The sequence below is a fragment of the Neofelis nebulosa genome, chromosome 4 (assembly GCF_028018385.1).
Source record: "Neofelis nebulosa isolate mNeoNeb1 chromosome 4, mNeoNeb1.pri, whole genome shotgun sequence".
In the NCBI taxonomy this organism is placed as follows: domain Eukaryota; kingdom Metazoa; phylum Chordata; class Mammalia; order Carnivora; family Felidae; genus Neofelis; species Neofelis nebulosa.
The window spans coordinates 160,228,200-160,244,817 of NC_080785.1; the positions used below are offsets into that span (position 1 = coordinate 160,228,200).

General features: G+C 61.7%; 2 protein-coding genes across 15 annotated transcripts in view; one reads left to right on the top strand and one right to left on the bottom strand.

The window, feature by feature from the left end:
* Nucleotides 1-7,783, top strand: part of RFX1 (regulatory factor X1) — a 32,462-nt gene extending 24,679 nt beyond the window's left edge. For all 14 annotated transcript variants that reach the window (XM_058727776.1, XM_058727778.1, XM_058727770.1 and 11 more), the window contains 12 exons: nucleotides 988-1,169; nucleotides 2,185-2,304; nucleotides 2,397-2,512; nucleotides 2,781-2,899; nucleotides 2,989-3,098; nucleotides 3,422-3,573; nucleotides 3,667-3,764; nucleotides 5,075-5,224; nucleotides 5,307-5,515; nucleotides 5,924-6,077; nucleotides 6,165-6,210; nucleotides 6,348-7,783. In XM_058727776.1, the coding sequence (XP_058583759.1) occupies nucleotides 988-1,169; nucleotides 2,185-2,304; nucleotides 2,397-2,512; nucleotides 2,781-2,899; nucleotides 2,989-3,098; nucleotides 3,422-3,573; nucleotides 3,667-3,764; nucleotides 5,075-5,224; nucleotides 5,307-5,515; nucleotides 5,924-6,077; nucleotides 6,165-6,210; nucleotides 6,348-6,517 (1,626 nt within the window). In that variant the 3' untranslated portion in view covers nucleotides 6,518-7,783. The remainder of the gene's footprint in view (nucleotides 1-987; nucleotides 1,170-2,184; nucleotides 2,305-2,396; nucleotides 2,513-2,780; nucleotides 2,900-2,988; nucleotides 3,099-3,421; nucleotides 3,574-3,666; nucleotides 3,765-5,074; nucleotides 5,225-5,306; nucleotides 5,516-5,923; nucleotides 6,078-6,164; nucleotides 6,211-6,347) is intronic.
* A 77-nt stretch (nucleotides 7,784-7,860) lies between these two features.
* DCAF15 (DDB1 and CUL4 associated factor 15) lies at nucleotides 7,861-15,828 on the bottom strand. Its single transcript, XM_058727783.1, has 13 exons — nucleotides 15,670-15,828; nucleotides 13,866-13,963; nucleotides 13,638-13,773; nucleotides 12,814-12,920; nucleotides 12,599-12,738; nucleotides 12,335-12,505; nucleotides 9,945-10,379; nucleotides 9,760-9,851; nucleotides 9,535-9,663; nucleotides 9,316-9,401; nucleotides 9,000-9,104; nucleotides 8,782-8,897; nucleotides 7,861-8,391 (listed from the first exon to the last, which is right to left on the bottom strand). Exons 1-13 carry the CDS (start codon nucleotides 15,799-15,801, stop codon nucleotides 8,336-8,338), a joined length of 1,803 nt encoding a protein of 600 aa, XP_058583766.1. The 5' UTR covers nucleotides 15,802-15,828; the 3' UTR covers nucleotides 7,861-8,335.
* Nucleotides 15,829-16,618: the final 790 nt, after the last annotated feature.

Sequence of the window (16,618 nt, forward strand, 5' to 3'; positions counted from 1 at the left end):
TAGACATTCCCCATTGATAGAAGTATTCCCTCTGTGCTGTTCAATACAGAGGCCTCTGGCCACATGTGGCTATTGAGTGCCTAAGATGTGGCTGGGGTCACCAAGGAACTGAGTTGTTTGTTTTTCCTTACACTGCTTTGGTATAATTGTAGATTCATAGGAAGCCGCAAAAATAGTACAGGGAGACCCCCCTGTGGGCGGGGCTCACCCAGGTGACCCCGCCCACTCAGATTACCCCACTAGTTACGTTTTACATGACTACAGTACAGTATCCAGCCAGGAACCTGGCCTTGGTACAACGCAGGGGGTCTGCTTCTATCTTTTTATCACGGGTGTCCATTTGGAAAACCACCGCTACAATCACGACGCAGAACTGTTCCACTGCCACAAAGATCACCCTCCAACTACCCCTTACAGTAACCCCCGCCCTCCTCCCTCCCAACGTCTCTAACCCCCAGTAACCATGAATCTGTTCCCCATTTCTATAATGCTGTCATCTCGAGAATGTTCTATGAATCATACTCCACATGACCTTTTGACATTGGCCTTTTCCACTCAGTATAATTTAAATAGCTGCGTGTGGTTGGAGGCAACTCTGTTGGACGGTGCAGTTCTAGAGAGTTCCATGAGATTTAGTTCCCACCGGTGATGATGCTATGATGTGACCCACAACGTGGTTGTCAGCGTCACAATTGCAATTGGGCACGGAGAGAAGGGACGCCCGGGTGGCTCAGTCAATCGAACCTCCACCTGCAGCTCGGGTCACGGTCTCAGGGTTCGTGAGTTCACTGCTGTTGGCGCAGAGCCCGCTTTGGATCCTCCGTCCCCCTCACTTGGCCCCTCCCCTGCTTGTGCTCTCTCTCTCTGTCTCAAAAATAAATGAACATTAACAAAAGAAAAGAAAATAGGTACAGAGAACGCTTGACAACGAGTATTCCAGAAACTAAAGCAGTTCCTCCTGCTCTTCGGCCCGTGGTCCGGCCCCAGGTTCAGTGGCTCCTGGACAACTATGAGACGGCCGAGGGTGTGAGCCTGCCACGGAGCACCCTCTACTGCCACTACCTGATGCACTGCCAGGAGCAGAAGCTGGAGCCCGTCAACGCCGCCTCCTTCGGCAAGCTCATCCGCTCCGTGTTCATGGGCCTGCGCACCCGACGGCTGGGCACCAGGTGGGCCGCCCACCCCCAACAGCCGCAAAGCCCGCCCCGTCTCCCAAGTTCTCCAGGGCCTCGGCTACCCCTGTCACGCCCTTGCTCACTGGCCCCTTCCTGTCACGCCCACGCATTCCCCACCCCAGGGCCTTTGCACCAGCTATGCCTTCTCCTTCACGCACTCTTCCCCCGTGTTCTTCCTCAAACGCCGCCTGGCCCCGTTAACTAAAACTGCAGCCTTCCCACCTCCCACCTCCCTGACCCCCCACACCGCCCCCTTCCCCGCTTGCTTTTTCTCCTTACGGAGGAGCACCATCCAACATGACTCTGGGTTACTCCCTTCTCTTGTTTCTGATCTGGCTTCCAATGCTAAGACGCAGGAGCTGCACACGGTTGGTGCTTAAATCAGGGCCTTCGAGTGAATTCATGTAGGGAGGAACAAGGAGCCATCCCACGAACCCACTCTTCCCTTCTTCTTCTTCTCCTTTGCAACGCCCACACCTCCCTGGGGTGAGCCCTGCTCATCTCTCCGGTCCAGTTCCCAGCTTAGGCGTTGCCTCATTCGCTTGCACATGCCTGACCGTCTCTCTGTGCCGCGGTTTCTTCTTCACCTGTCTGTGGAGGGTGCCGGGAGCCCCTTCAGGGGATCGGGCTGAGGAACACGGGCCTTTGTGCGTGCGGAGCGCTCAGGCCAGGGCCCGCGGTGTCCTTACAACTATTAGTCTACGAGTCCGTGCGGAGCTCCCGGCCCGTGCCAGCGTCAGGGGCCCAGGCGTGCCCTCCGATGCCGGCCCCGCCTTCCCAGAAGGCCGTTGGCACGTGGGGACCTCGCCTGGCACCCACAGCCCCTGTCCTTCCCCAGCGCGGCTCCCGCTCGGCTCTGTGGAACACGGGTCTCGCCCCCGGGCTGTTCGTCCCCCAAGCAGAGAGGAGGCAGGGGTGACGGGAAGGGCCCGGCGAACAACCGGAGCCCTCCACCCCCCCACCCCCCCCCCCGGGCGCAGCCTGGCCCTCATCCTCTGCCTCCCCCCAGGGGCAACTCCAAATACCACTACTACGGCCTGCGGATCAAGGCCAGCTCGCCCCTGCTGCGACTGATGGAGGACCAGCAGCACATGGCCATGCGGGGCCAGCCCTTCTCACAGAAGCAGAGGTAGCGGGAAGGGGCGGCCCCGCGCGGGCGGGGTCGGGGGGGGGGGCAGGGCTTGCTGGCCTGTCTCAGGGCCCCAACCGCCCCCTCTGCAGGCTCAAGCCCCTCCAGAAGATGGAGGGCATGACGAACGGCGTGGCTGTGGGGCCGCAGCAGGCCGCGGGGCTGTCGGACATCAGCGCGCAGGTGCAGCAGTACCAGCAGTTTCTGGGTGAGAGTGTCCTGGCCCGCGGGGCGGGCTCTGGGGCAGGTCCGAGGCCTCCGGAGAGCATGTACATGGTTCCCTTGTCCCCCCCGCCCCTGCCACAGAGCCTCATCGTCCCCCACTGCCTGCGGCGGGGGGGTGGGGCCCTGCTGGGGAGGAGGTTGATGACAACCTGATACGATCCCGGGGAGAGGCCTGGCGGGGGGGGGGGGGGGGGGGGGGGGCGCGTGCAGGTAGAGGATAAAGGCCTCATGGTGTCTCCTCCCGCCTCCAGATGCCTCGAGGAGTCTCCCTGACTTCTCGGAGCTTGACCTCCAGGGCAAAGTGCTCCCCGAGGGTGTCGGGCCTGGGGACATCAAGGCCTTCCAGGTCCTGTACCGGGAACACTGTGAGGTAGGGCAGCCGGCTGGGTGGGCAGGGGTGAGGGAAGGCCATGCTGCCCCACCCCCGCCCCGTCCCTGAGCATCCAGCCTCCCCAACAGGCCATTGTCGACGTCATGGTGAACCTGCAGTTCACCCTGGTGGAGACGCTGTGGAAAACCTTCTGGAGGTACAACCTCAGCCAGCCCAACGAGGCGCCTCCGCTGGCCGTGTGAGTTCCTCAGTGGGAGTGGGGAGGAGGGAAGGACGTGGGGCACTGTGTGAGTCAGCAGCACCCGGGGCCGGGGCAGCCAGACCTCGGCCATCATGTAGAAGGGGGGCATCTGCCCGAACCCCCGCAGTCTGGGGGGGTGTACGTGGCCTTGTGACCCCCACCCCGGAGCGTGCCTGTGTGTCGGTCTGACGGCGCGGGGGGATAGCGCGCCTCGCTGGGCCGTCTCCTCCCCGCAGCGGGTGGGTGCCTGTGCCCGTCTGACCCCGGGGGCATCGGGGCCCCTGTCAGCCTGACCTCAGGGGCGGGGTGGGTGTCCACAGGCACGACGAGGCTGAGAAGCGGCTGCCCAAGGCCAGCCTGGTGCTCCTCTCCAAGTTTGAGCCAGTGCTGCAGTGGACCAAGCACTGTGACAACGTGCTGTACCAGGGCCTGGTGGAGATCCTCATCCCTGACGTGCTGCGGCCCATCCCCAGTGAGTGCGCCGCTGCCACACACCGCCCCCCCCCACCCTCCCGCCTCCCCCCTCCCCCCTGCGGTCCTGATACGCCCCCACTGCCACCCACAGGTGCCTTGACCCAAGCGATCCGGAACTTTGCCAAGAGCCTGGAGAGCTGGCTCACCCACGCCATGGTGAACATCCCAGAGGAGATGCTGCGTGTGAAGGTGAGGGCGGGCCAAGCGGCCAGCCTGGGTGCACAGCCCAGCTCCTCCCTCCTGGCCATGGAACTGTGGGCTGGGGGCCTTGGTCTCCCCTCCCCGTTAGAGAGGCAGTTCCTGTTCCCTCAGAGTGAGCTTTGGGTGTTGTCTTTACAAACCGGCTTCCTCAGGTGCCCACTTCTGAAACGCAACCCCTTGGCGGTATTTTTGTACACGATCCAACATCTTAAAAAAATAAAAACCAAATGCAGCTTGAAGTTGTCTTCAGACGGTTTCAACAGGGCGGGGGGAAAGCACCATCTATAAGGTAACAGAATAATGGCCCTCTGCATCAATGCTGCACATTCACTGCTTAGATGTGAGGGATTAGATGCGACGTGCTTGCTCTTGAGCGAAAAAAGTAAAAGGAAGAAAAGGGTTGTTTTGTTGTCCTTAAAATGGTAACAAGACAGTCGTACAGAACCGGACATCTGAAGCATCACCCCTGAGTGCACTGCACACTGGGGGAGGGGGGGGGGGTGAGGGGTGGAAACAGTAGAAGCTGGACCCAGGGGGAAGCCCTTCAGAACTGGCAAGACTCATGTATTCATCCATTTATTCAGCATGCATTTATTGAGCACCTGCTGTGTGCCAGCACGGTTCTCAATGCTGGGAGCACAGCAATGACGGAGATGAACAAAACCCCACCCTCCCTGACACTCAAAGGAATAACAATCCAAGCAATGCCCTTTCTAGGCAGTGCCCTCAGAGTTTGTATTGTGTCCTTTAATTAAAAATAATAATAACACGGGGCACCTGGGTGGCTCAGTCGGTTGAGCTTCTGACTCTTGATTTTGGCTCAGGTCATGATCCCAGGGTTGTGGGATTGAGCCCCGTATCTGGCTCTGGGCTGAGCGTGGCACCTACTTGGAATTCTCTCTCTCTCTCTCTCTCTCTCTCTCTCTCTCTCTCTCTCTCTCTCCCTCCCTCTCTCCCCCCCCCCCTCCCTCCCTCTGTCCCTCTCCCCTCTCTCCCCTGCTCGTGTGCACAGTTTTTCTCTCTCGCTCAAATAAAATTTAAAAGAAAAGAAATAATCTGGTCAGACACATTGCATTGATTTTTTTTTTTTTTTTTTTTTTGTTCCATACTTTGGGTGTCCACCCAAAGTTTGAAAATCCCAAACCCCTTGATTTCCCAACAAAAACGACAAGATACATCCCTCCCTTTCAGGAGAAAGAAAGGATCAGAGAAGTTGCAGTGTGTGGGGCAGGGGATGGCGGGGGTGGAGGTGGGTTCCACACAAGCCACAAGCCTCCCCCCCTCCCCCCGCCCCGCAGGTGGCGGCGGCCGGTGCCTTCGCGCAGACGCTGCGACGCTACACGTCGCTCAACCACTTGGCGCAGGCGGCGCGGGCAGTGCTGCAGAACACCGCGCAGATCAACCAGATGCTGAGCGACCTCAACCGCGTGGACTTCGCCAACGTGCAGGTGAGCGCGCGGCGGAGCCGGTGAGCGCGGGGCGGCCCCGGGGCGGTGGCTGAGCCGCGGGCACGTGCCCGCTGTATTGCAGGAGCAGGCCTCGTGGGTATGCCGCTGCGAGGACCGCGTGGTGCAGCGTCTGGAGCAGGACTTCAAGGTGACCCTGCAGCAGCAGAACTCACTGGAGCAGTGGGCGGCCTGGCTGGACGGCGTCGTGAGCCAGGTGCTTAAGCCCTACCAGGGCAGCGCCGGCTTCCCCAAGGCCGCCAAGCTCTTCCTCCTTAAGTGGTCCTTCTACAGGTGCGCTCAGGCCCTGCGCGATCCGGGCGGGAAGGGGCGGGGTGGGAGGATCCTGATCTGAGGGCGGGGGCTTAGGGACGGCTCCTCCCCTCCGGGGGCGGGTCAGAATGGGATCACAGGAGGCCCCGCCTCCTCGGGGAATTTGGAACGGGAGAAGACCTCCCCCCCCCTCCCCGCCCCCGCCCCCCCCTTCCCTGGGGCTCAGGTGCCCTTTTACGAAGGTGGAGGCCCTGTTGGCGGTGGGCTGGGTGATGACCGTTTGCTGTCACTGACGGAAGCCCTTGGGGAGCCAGCGCGAGGCCGGGCCCGGGTCGCCGGGCTTGCCGGCGCTTGGGGTCTTTGCGGTACTATACGGGGGCGAGAGGCGGGGCCGGGCCTGACGGTCTCCTCTCCCGCCGCCGCCTACAGCTCCATGGTGATCCGGGACCTGACCCTGCGCAGCGCTGCCAGCTTTGGGTCTTTCCACCTCATCCGGCTGCTCTACGACGAGTACATGTACTACCTGATCGAGCACCGCGTGGCCCAGGCCAAGGGCGAGACCCCCATCGCCGTCATGGGCGAGGTGCGCGCGGCGGGGCGCCCAGGGCGCGGGCGGGCCCCCCCCCTCCCCCTTGGCGGGACCCTCACCCCTTGTCTTGCCTCCTTGCAGTTCGCCAACCTGACCACCTCGCTGAACCCCCTTGACCCGGACAAAGGTAGGCGGGGCGCGTCCCTACCCAGGGCCTGAGTCCAAGGGGCGGTGACCCAGAGGGATTGGGGCGGAGGAGGTGCCCACGGTACTCTGGGGGTGCGGCCGCCACACGCTGAGCCAGACCTGCTCTGTGTGCCCCAGACGAGGAGGAGGAAGAGGAGGAGGAGAGCGAGGACGAGCTGCCACAGGATATCTCACTGGCGGCCGGCGGAGAGTCACCCGCGCTGGGCCCGGACGCCCTGGAGCCGCCGGCCAAGTTGGCAAGGACAGACACACGGGGCCTCTTCGTGCAGGCGCTGCCCTCCAGCTAAGCCCGCGGCCTCCCCCCACCCCACCCCGCCCCGCCCGCCCCCGCCGCCCATCCACGCCAGGGTCCCTCACAGCTTCTGTGGCTTCGCTGTCACCGTTCCAGCCTCGGCCAGGGCCGGGATGGGGACCTCCAAGACAGGGAAGGCTAGGGGGTCCCCGCCCCCAGTGGGGCCGGCACCAATCACAGGGCCGGGGCGGAGCCGCAGCTGCAAACTGACACAAAAGACGTGCCTTAAGGAACCCGCCTCCGTGCCCAGGTGCCCCGTGGGACAGCCAGCTTGGCTCCTTGGCCTCCGAGGCCTCAGCATCTCCCTCTCCCATCCCAGGGGGCAAGCAGGCAGGCCCCCCCTCCCCTGTGGAACCGTTAACTTATTCAGCTCGCTGGCTTTGCACAGTCTGTCCTGGGCCCAACCCTGAGCCCCAGGTGGGCACAGGTGGGCGTCACCTGGGGACCCCCACTGTCAGCAGCAGCCCCGGGACCCCTCCCCCAGCAACCCCACCGCTCCCCACTCCTTGGTATAAGTGCAATTAAAGCCGTGGGTGTCGCATCTTCTCCAGAGCTGGGCCCTCCCTTGCCCCGCAGCCCTAGAGGGGGGCACTGCCCGGCCTGGTCGGGGGTAGGGTGGCCGGGGGATGCCGCCTCCAGCTTCCAAAGAGCAGCAGGCGGGGCTGGGCGTGGGAGCCCCGAGGGGCCTGCTGCCGGCAGTGGGGTCCAGAAGTGCCCGCGCCCGTCCCGGCCCAGGCTGGGGGCTCCACTCCCTCAGATCCAAGACCCCAGTGTCCCAGGCGGCCCGCCTCTGGTTTGTAATGGAACCTCCGCGCTCCTCCTCTCCCAGGAGACTGTGCTTCTCCTCCGTGCAGTGCGCCCCACCCCCCACACGACTATTGTGCGATTTTTGTGAGCCGCCCGAGCGGAGTTGGTAACTTGTTGGTTTTTTTCCAACCATCATGGCCTTATCTGTTCCGGTTTTCTCAGTGTCTTCAACCTGTGAGATAGATGTTTATGGCAAAAAGCAAAAAGCAAAAAAAAAAAAAAAAAAAAAAAGGAAAAAAAAGAAAAACCAGAACCTATTGTATAAAAATCACTATTTTGTGTGCTCCGCGTGCTACAGCTTTTGGGGTGGCCCACCCCCACCCCGTCCCCCCTGCCCTCGGGGCCTCCCCTCTCCTGGCCGTGAAAGTGTCCACGCGTGTGGTAGTCTAGTGTGCCGAGCTGTTTTCTACCTTTTTGTAGTCTTTCTTAAAACACAATAAATTCCGCTGTGATATTTGGCTACTGCTGACTCGAGGGGCCTCGGGGCTGGGGGCTCCAACTGGGCCCCGAGCAGCAGCAAAGGGAATTCAGTGAGGCTCAGAAATAAAACATTTATTACATGAAGAGGAATGACGGGCAGGGGGAGGGGATGGCCACGAGGTCTGCCACCTCAGGTGGGGGAGGCGGGGACGGGCAGGGCAGGGGAAAGGGGTCCATTCGGCCTCCCCGGGGGGCAACGTCCACACCTGTAGCCAAGGAAAGGGGCAGACGCGCAAAGAGCAAGGGCCTGTGCCCAGCGCGGGGTGAAGGTGGGCGCTTGAGGCTGGTGGGGCAGGGGGCTCCCTCCCTCTGCCCCTTCCCAACTTAAATAGGCATAAATAAGAAGCGTCCAGACTCTCAGGCCACCAGGGGCTGCCCCACCCAGCCCCCTTCCCCGCAGCCTAACACTAGTGCCGTCGTCAGTCGGTCACCGGTCGGCCGGCCAGCCGGGGAGAGGCTGCCAGGAAGGCGGCCAGCTCCCAGGCCGCGGAGGTAGTTGGAGTCAGTGCCCAGAGCGGCCGGGCCCTCACAGCACAATCCACGTGTACCTCTCGCTGTCTGCCAGAACCTTCAGCGAGCACCCTGCAGGGAAGGGGCAGAAGGGAGCCGTGGGGTCTCTGCGGGCCCAGGCTGTGGGAGGGGTCCGCCTCTTTCCCCGATCTGATTTGGGCCACACAAGGTTCCAGAAGGCAGTGAGCCTGCTGCGTTACCCTGCAGCCACCCGGCAAAGGTCTGCTGAACGAAGGACTGGCCGCGGTTCCCCAGGCGCCACGCCTGCCGGGTCCTCTCCAAGCCGGCCCCTCGCCTCGCCGGACCTGCCCTCCTCCCCTCACCCCCATTCCACCGTGTCCAGTGGCACAGCCAGTGGACTCCTCCACTCAGGAACACTTAGGAATCAGCACCCGCTCCAGGCCTGGCATGGCACCAGGGTAAGGACCTCAGTCCTGACCGCCATCGGGTCACGGGGCCCACCTTTGTGCAGCGCCTCGTTGGTCATCCTATTGACGTAGCGGCCGCTGCTCTCAGGCACCAGCCACTTCATGACCATGTCCACGCAGCTCTTGCGGTATGAGCTCCAGACACTGCCGCTGAGGGCAAGGGGGTGAGGGCTCTCATCACCCAGGCCGCCCACCCCCGTCCCAGGCCCCCCCCACCCCTCCGCCCCGGCCCCGGCCCCAGTCCCACCTCACCTGGTCTGCCCCTTGACCTCGGTCAGGTCGCCTACACTGACTGTCACGAAGATGCCTGTGTTGAGGTCCCATGCCACTTTGAGGCTGGTGTGATAGGTCTTTGGTCTGCAGTGGGTGAGGAGCAAAGGAGAAAGGGACGGGACCAACGGGTCCCTCAGCTGGGACCCAGGCAACCCTGGGGGGCTTCTGTCTTTGGAACAGTAATGGAGTTTGGGGGGCAGGGGAAGTCTTCTCACATCCCCACTCGCCCACTCCCCTGAAGTATCCGAGCGCGGCCCGCTGCTGGGCGGGGGCGAGGGGCATCCCGCTCACTCACCGGAGCTGGCCCTCCTCAGTGGGGGACGGGAACGCCAGGAGCAGCAGGCCGATGTTGATGAGGACTTGATTGGTTTCCGGGCAGACCTGGGGGGCAGGGGCGCGGGGCGGGGAGGGCAGGCAGTGGGACAGTGACAGTTATTGGGGGTGATGCCCAGAACAGAGAGGCCCTGGGCACCGCCCCCCCCCCCGCCCCCCACCATTCCTTCCCTGGGCCCACCTCGAGGATGACAATGTCATAGTCACTGAAGGAACAAAACTGGTGGGCCCAGGTGGCATCATGGCGGATGACCTCATTGATGACGTATTCGAAGTCCAGCGTGAGCTGCTCCACCGTCAGGTACTGACCCTGTGGGCAGCGGGCAGAGGGCAAGACTGCATCAGCTGTCACCCCAGCAGGCTCCCCAGGGGCTGCCCCTAGGCCTGCCCCCCCGCTGGCACCAACCTGGACGGCAGCCCGCTCCCTCATGGGCCGCAGATTGCGGCCACGGAGATCAGTCACCACAAAGGGCAAGGAGATCTTGTCATCCTCGAACTCTGAGGGGGCAGGAAGTGGGGGTAGGGGTGGTGGGAGGCCTGGCTGGCCTCCCATGCCTGGGGCCCTGCCCACCGGGTGGGTTCCCAGCTCACCATCCTCCGCTTCGGTCCCTTCGCTGGACCCCAGCACGTAATACAGCTTGGTGTAGTTGACGTAGCCGGGCTCAGGGGCTGGTGCCTCCGCCGCAGGGGGGCTGTCTCGGGGTACCACCTCCCCACATGGGGCCAGGGGCTCTGAGGGCGGGCGGCAGCGACTGCCCGAGGGCCCCGGGCAGGGGGGCGGCCGGGCTTCCTCCGAGGTCCCACCCTTGGCCTCTCTGGCCCTGCGGAAGATGTCGGCCACAAACTCCTTGGCTTTGGCGATGGCGGGCGAGGGCTCAGGGGCCCCAGGGACCCGGGTGGGGGCTGTTTCGGGACAGGGACTGGGGAGGGTGGGGGGCACCTCAGGGCTCTGAGGCCCAGGGGGGCTGGGAGGGGCCGGAGGGGAGGTGGTGTGGTCATACAGGATTTGGCAGAAGTTGTTCTCGCCTGAAACGAAAACAGTGGGGGGGGGGGGGGGATGTCAATAAACAAGTTCAAATCTAGGGCACTGCAGACCTCCCTCATTGCCCGGGGGCAGGGCGGTGGGGGGTGGGGCGGGTGGTTCTTAGAAATCCATCTTGGGGACACCCTTCTAGAAGACTTCCCTATGCTGAAAGATCAGTTGAAAACACTCAGAAGGGGAAAAGGCCTTTCATGCGCGTGCAAACACGTGCATAAACAATACCTTCAAGCTTTATTTCTGAGCATCTACCAGATGCCACACTGAGGACGTGAGGGAACGAGACGCAAAAATCCCTGCCCTTGGGGAGTTCACGGTTTACAGTGACAAAAGCTAAAAATCACCAAAGTCTGAAAATTTACTCCATAGCCCTCCATCCTCCCCAACGGGAGCCTGACTGACTTGGGCACACAGTGCCCATCTATGGGCACCATCAGGAATGTGGGCTCGCCACGGACAACCCGTGTTCAGGGAGGAGCACTGTGGCTGAGCCCTGGGCCCTGCCTGCACCACCTCCAAAGGACCCCCCCCCCCCCACAATCAACACTGAGAGGGCGGGGGCTGTGTCCTCCCAGTTCAGAGACTGGGGAACGAGGCTCAGAAGGAAACTTGTCCAAGGGCACACTGCATGACAATGTGAACCAAGGCACTCCTGTCCACCAGAGTGGACAACGGCCAAGTCAAAACTCCCCCTTTGTGTAAACACTGTCCTATGGCGAGGTGTTAGACACGGGTGACGATGTCCCCCTCACCCCAGTGTGCACAAAGCTGAATCCTGTCCCACGTGACCCTTCCTACAGGGACCCATAGCCACAAGTACCGGGGGCAGGTATCGGCCTCAACCAGGCCTGGGTTCTGGAGAGGGCCCTGCCCACAGTGGCACAAGCAGCCAGGGAAGGAGGCCCCTGCATGGGCCTGGGGATAGGACATCCTGGCCCTTGCTGGTTTGTGGCTTAATTGTATACATTTAATCCTTTTTTTATATCCACTCCACTCCCTCTCCCAGGGACAACCATTTTAATGTACTTAGTGGGTGTCTTCTTACTGACTCCATTCTTACGAAATCGGGACGTAAGTGGTGTCATTGACATTACAGATCTCCTTGGTTTCTTTTGCGTTTGGATGTGTCTTCAACGCATGCTCCACAGACACGCGTGCTGGGGCGCTCAGTGGACTGCCGATCCAAGGGAATCACTGCCTTGTCTTACCTCCCCGATCCCCAGGGATGGACGCCAGGTAGCCCCTACCACCAAAGCCTTGGACGTGCCCGGGCTCAGGCCGGGCTGCGGTCACATTGTTGCCCTGTGGCCCTGAGGGTGCAAGTGAGGCCCCAGGGTCCCCCATCGCCGCCAGTGGTAACATCAACCAGCTTAACATTAGCTACTCTTAACATTAGCTACAAGGGACATCACCTTGTGACTTTCACTGGCGTTTTTTCCTATTCCCGAAGACATAAGATGGCCTTCTGTCTACCAACTGAAATTTTAAGTGACCGTTTCTGCTCGAAAAGGGCACTGCACTGTCCAGCATGGTAGCTGTGGCCACATGGGGCTACTTGAGCTCAACTAAAATTAAATAAAATTTAAAAGTCAGTTCTTGGGTCACTCAGCCGCTTCCAAGTGGCTACCGGTGGCGGCTGGAGCGGGACACGGCAGATATAGACCATCATACCCCTACAGAAAGTTCTAGTGGACGGTGCCGGGGTGGAGCATGGCTAGCTTCGGATCCCGTACTCCTGCTGTCCAGCTGTGTGGCCTTGGACAAGGGACTCCCACCTCTGCATACCCCGGCCTCCTCATCTGCCGTGGGGGGGGGGGGGGGGGGGGGGGGCGGAGGGGCAGTGACAGGACCACCCTCGGGGGGCCGCTGGGCGGAGTCGGCAGGTCACGGGCTCTGAGGCTTACAGCCCGTGCTCGGCCCATCGTCGGGCCCGGGGGCCTACCTGCCGAGTGGACCGAGACCGCACAGGCCACCAGAGAGTAGCTGGTGTTGAGCAGCACCACCTGGTCCTTCTTGAGCTGGAAGGCAGGCTGGAAGGTGGGGAAGGGATAGACCACCTGGTACTTGGTGTGCAGCATGAAGCCGTGCCGCAGGCACTGCGCGCTGGGGTCGCCTGCAGCAACACAAGCCACCCAGGCTCACTCCCGGCCCCGGGGCGGGGGGTGGGGGGGGGCAGCCCGCACCCTGAGGCCCCCAGACCGCTCACCCGGGTGGGCCCGGCTGGCTTCCCGGCAGGCGGCGCAGCGGCCTGGCGACGGTACCGCCACGGTGCTGATGTAGATGTCTCGGTGGTTCTCGTCACTCATCATCATCATGTTCATGAGCATCCCATTGGCCGAGCGGGTGCTGGGGGCCGGCACACCTTCAGCGGCCTGGCCCACGCACCACCCTCGCCGGGCCTTCCCTGTCCCCGGGTCTTACTTGAAGCCGAAGACGATGACCTTGGAGGCATCGCTGGGCCACTCGCACACGGTCAGGTACAGGTCGCTGTAGATCTCCTCATCCTGGAAGAGCCGCACCTGCCGGACCTGAGCAGCATGGCCGGGGTCGGTATGGAGTCAGAGCAGGTAGGGTGGGGGGAGAGGGGGCCCCAGGCCGCACGATGCTGGCCCGGAATCCGAGCTGGGGCTGAGCTGGCAGCAGCACCCTTTCTGGGGGGTGGGGGGGTGAGGGTGTGTGTGACTCCAGCCAGGGAGTCTAAGCAGCCCCTCTACCGTAGCCTCTGCCTTCCTGAGGACGGGCAGGGGAAGCTACCCTCACAACTAGGGGAAGCAGGGAGGCGGCCTGGCACGGGAGGAAGCGGATAGAAGCCCTGCCTCACAAAAGGGGACCCTGCGAGACACATCGGTTCCAAGCCGGCTCCACCCTGAACCCTGTCCACCTCCCTGGGCTCACGTGTCAGCTGGTCTGACGGCACTCACCTGCTGGAATGGGGGGGTTCAAGGAGTCAAAGTCAGGGTTAAGCGAATGGGGTAGCAAAGCTAACGGCTCCCCCCTGGCCTGAGCCCGCCGTGTTCCGCAGGCTAGATGTTGAGCCGAACCTCACGAGGGTGCTGCCGTCTACCCGTTTTCAACTATAAAAACGGCAATCTCGTGTGGCTTGACCTCACACGTGGTAAGTCCTGACAACGACCTTAGGAGTACGATTTCTCTGCTTTACACACAAGGAAACTGGGGCTCAGGGGTGCTGTGATCTGCGGGTCCTGCTGCTGAAAGGGACAGCCCAGCACCGGGCCCAGCCCTACCAGCTTGAGCTTGCTGTGGACGTTGAACTCCCACCAGTACAAATGATAGATGTAGAAGGAGAAGTCGTCATCCCCGCTGCTGCTGGTGTAGGAAAGAACGTAACGGCCGCACTTGGAAAAGCCCAGGAAGATGTGTCTGTGGGGGTGGGGGCAGAATGGCCGGGTCAGGGCCAGCCTGCCACCCCACCCAGCCACCCCCCGGCTCGGCCCAGCCTCACGCAGCCTCACCCTGCGTAGAGAAAGTCCTCATCCACAATGTTCTTGAGGGAGACGCAGACCCTGGGCGGCAGCTTCCGGAAGAGGCGAGGGGAGAGCTGCCCACTGATCTGGGGAAGGGGTGGCCCTGGCTCTTAGGGCACCATCACCCCCCAGTCCCCTCACCTGAAGCAGAGTAGCACCCCCAAGTTCTCGCCCAGACACATAGCCCCCCCCCCCCCCCAACTATGACGGTCAAGAGGGGTCCAAGCTCCAGAAAGTGGGAATAGCTGGGGAAGATGGCTCAGCTGGGCCTCATTTGAGCCTCGCTCTCCACGAGGGACCCACGCCACCCTCCCAGCCTCACACCTCTTCAGTCTCAGAGCCCCTCTTGCCCAAGCACCCAGGTCCTGAGGACCAGCACTGGCATCACCTCCTCCAGGAAGGTTCCCCAGTCAACCTTGGTCACACGGGGCCACACTGGCTGCCTTCCTAAAGGCTGTTTCCAGTGGGTGTCCTCCACCACTAAAGAGGCTTGACCAACTGCACTCACCTATTCCTCACCCACTAGCCTACACACAGGGTGCTCAGGGCCTTTGGGACAGCCCTGGCCTCAGGGACAGGTGAGGCAGCAGAAGGGTGGGGCTGACCAGTGACCTTCCAATTTCTGCCCAATTCCCCCTTCTCAATTAACCTAGCCGCCTTCCAACCGACTCCCTCATCCCAAAAACTTCAAGGAAGAATTTGGGGGGGGGGGGGGGACAGGCAGGCACAAGCTGAGTGCTAGGGGATCAGAGCACCCGGATCCTACAGCCCAATCTGAGTGAGATACTTGGCCTTGCCCTCAAGAGGTTACAGTCTGATGGGAAACAGCCCTATCTGGGGAGCTCTCTGGCACACTCTTCAAGAAGATCCCCGTCTGATGGAACAGCCCTGTTGGGGAGGCCCAGGCTGACGGGAGACACAATCCCAGTCCAGGGAGCTTCCAAGCTAAGGGTGGAGCCACAGACCAACCCAGAGAGCAACCGGGCTGAGGGTGGTGGCTATCCCTGCCCAAGGAACTCGTCAAAAGGAGGAGACACAGCCCTGCCCTCACAGAGTTCCCAACCTAATGGAGAAGGCACTCTCGCTACCCACAGGGAAACAGTTCTGCCCAGGTTGCTGCTGACCTCACAGCAGATTCACATGTCTGCCCTCCCGGAGCTCCCAGACTGATGGGAGATAGATACGCCGACACATTGTAAGTTTACAGTCTGATGGAGAAGTCAGAGCCCTGCTCAGGAAGCTCCCAGTCTGAGGGAGAAGACCAGGCTTTCTCCAGGAAGATCCCTCCCATTCGATGGGGGAGGCAGACACAGGTACAGGAACTCCCAGCTCCCGTGTGGTCAGAGCCGGGACAGAGAGAGGAACACCAGGCAGAGGAAGCCCAAAGCCGGTAGCAGGGGCTCTGCCAAGGGGGCGGAAAGGCTCCATAACGGAGGGGCCATGGGAGCAGGGTTTTGAAAAACGAGTCTGACCCTGGATCGCCCCCTTTCTCCTTATTCCTCCAGCGACCCCCCTCCACCCAAGCTCTTTCCCGGCCACCTCCAGCAGCTCTTCCATCCAAGCCCCCTACCGCGGACCCCGCCCCCAGCCCACTCCATCCAAGCCCCCGTCCCAGCCCCCTCCATCCAAGTCCCGCTCTCCTGGGCCCCGCCCAGCCCCCTTCCTCTGAGCCCCCTCCCCCGGGGCTCCGCCCCCAACCCCTCACCCCGCGAACTCCCTCCCTCCCTCCCTCCGCCTCCCTCGTCCCTTTTCCCCACCCTCCAGCGAGCTCTCCCCAGACTCCAGGCCTCACCTTGACCCGCTCCAGCTGCTTGAGGACGTGCTCCCGCCGCCGCCCCGCTGCCCGCTTCCCCCCGGCGCCCCCGGTGCCGCCGCCGCCGCTCCCGGCCCCGCTGTTCCGCTCCGATTTCGAGCTGGGCGCCATTTTCACCCCCTCCCTCCACTTCCGGAGCAACCGGCCTTTTCGTCCCACCCCCGCCTCCTCCTCATTGGCCCTTTCTCGGCATTGCGGCCAGTCTGTTGGGTGAAAGCCCGCACTTGGGGCCTCTTCCCGCTACGCCTGTCCATCAAAGCGATCTCGGCACTTGATTGGTAGAAACGGCACAACCCCCATGGTCCGCCGCCGTATCCCCGCCTTTCCGCAAGGACGCACCCATCAGAGGCCCCATTTGCGCCCCTTGCCGAGATGACTTTGACCGGATAGGCGAAGGCCCCTATCCGTCTCGGCGGCGTCACGCCCCCCTGCGGCTAGTGGGTTTCCATGGAGACCGCGGGCGGTCCAGGCCTGTGGGCGGGGCGATGGGAGTCTGTGGTCCACAAGGGCCAGAGTCCCCAGCCTAGTGATGTCGGCGCTCTATACGGAGGTGCAGAGGCCTGACAGTATCCTGAGACCACCAGGGCAGGCCGAAGAAAGGGATTTGCAAAAAAAAAAAAAAAAAAAAATGAGATTCGATTAAAAACATCTTTCGTCGAAAGTAGGGACGGCCTGGTGGGATGACGATGACGATATTGGTAGAATCTATCGCTTATATAGCACTTCACGTGTGCAAGACACGGTTCTGAGCTTACAAACAATTCTACGTAGTAAGTCGCTGTTGTGCCCATTTTACAGATAGCAATACTAATAATTGTTGAATGCCTGCTGAGTATCATTTTCATATGTGTTAGCTCATCTAATCTTCACAACAGTTTTGTAGATAGGTCCTTTTTAAAAAGATTTTTTTAATGTTTTTTTGTTTTTT

Excerpts from the sequence above, each read along its gene's own strand:
- DCAF15 (XM_058727783.1), bottom strand. The coding sequence starts at position 15,801 with ATGGCGCCCAGCTCGAAATCGGAGCGGAACAGCGGGGCCGGGAGCGGC. Across the intron at positions 9,852-9,944 it reads AGGGACCGAAGCGGAGGATG|AGTTCGAGGATGACAAGATC; the intron begins GTGAGCTGGGAA and ends CTGCCCCCTCAG. Across the intron at positions 9,664-9,759 it reads GGGAGCGGGCTGCCGTCCAG|GGTCAGTACCTGACGGTGGA; the intron begins GTTGGTGCCAGC and ends CGCTGCCCACAG.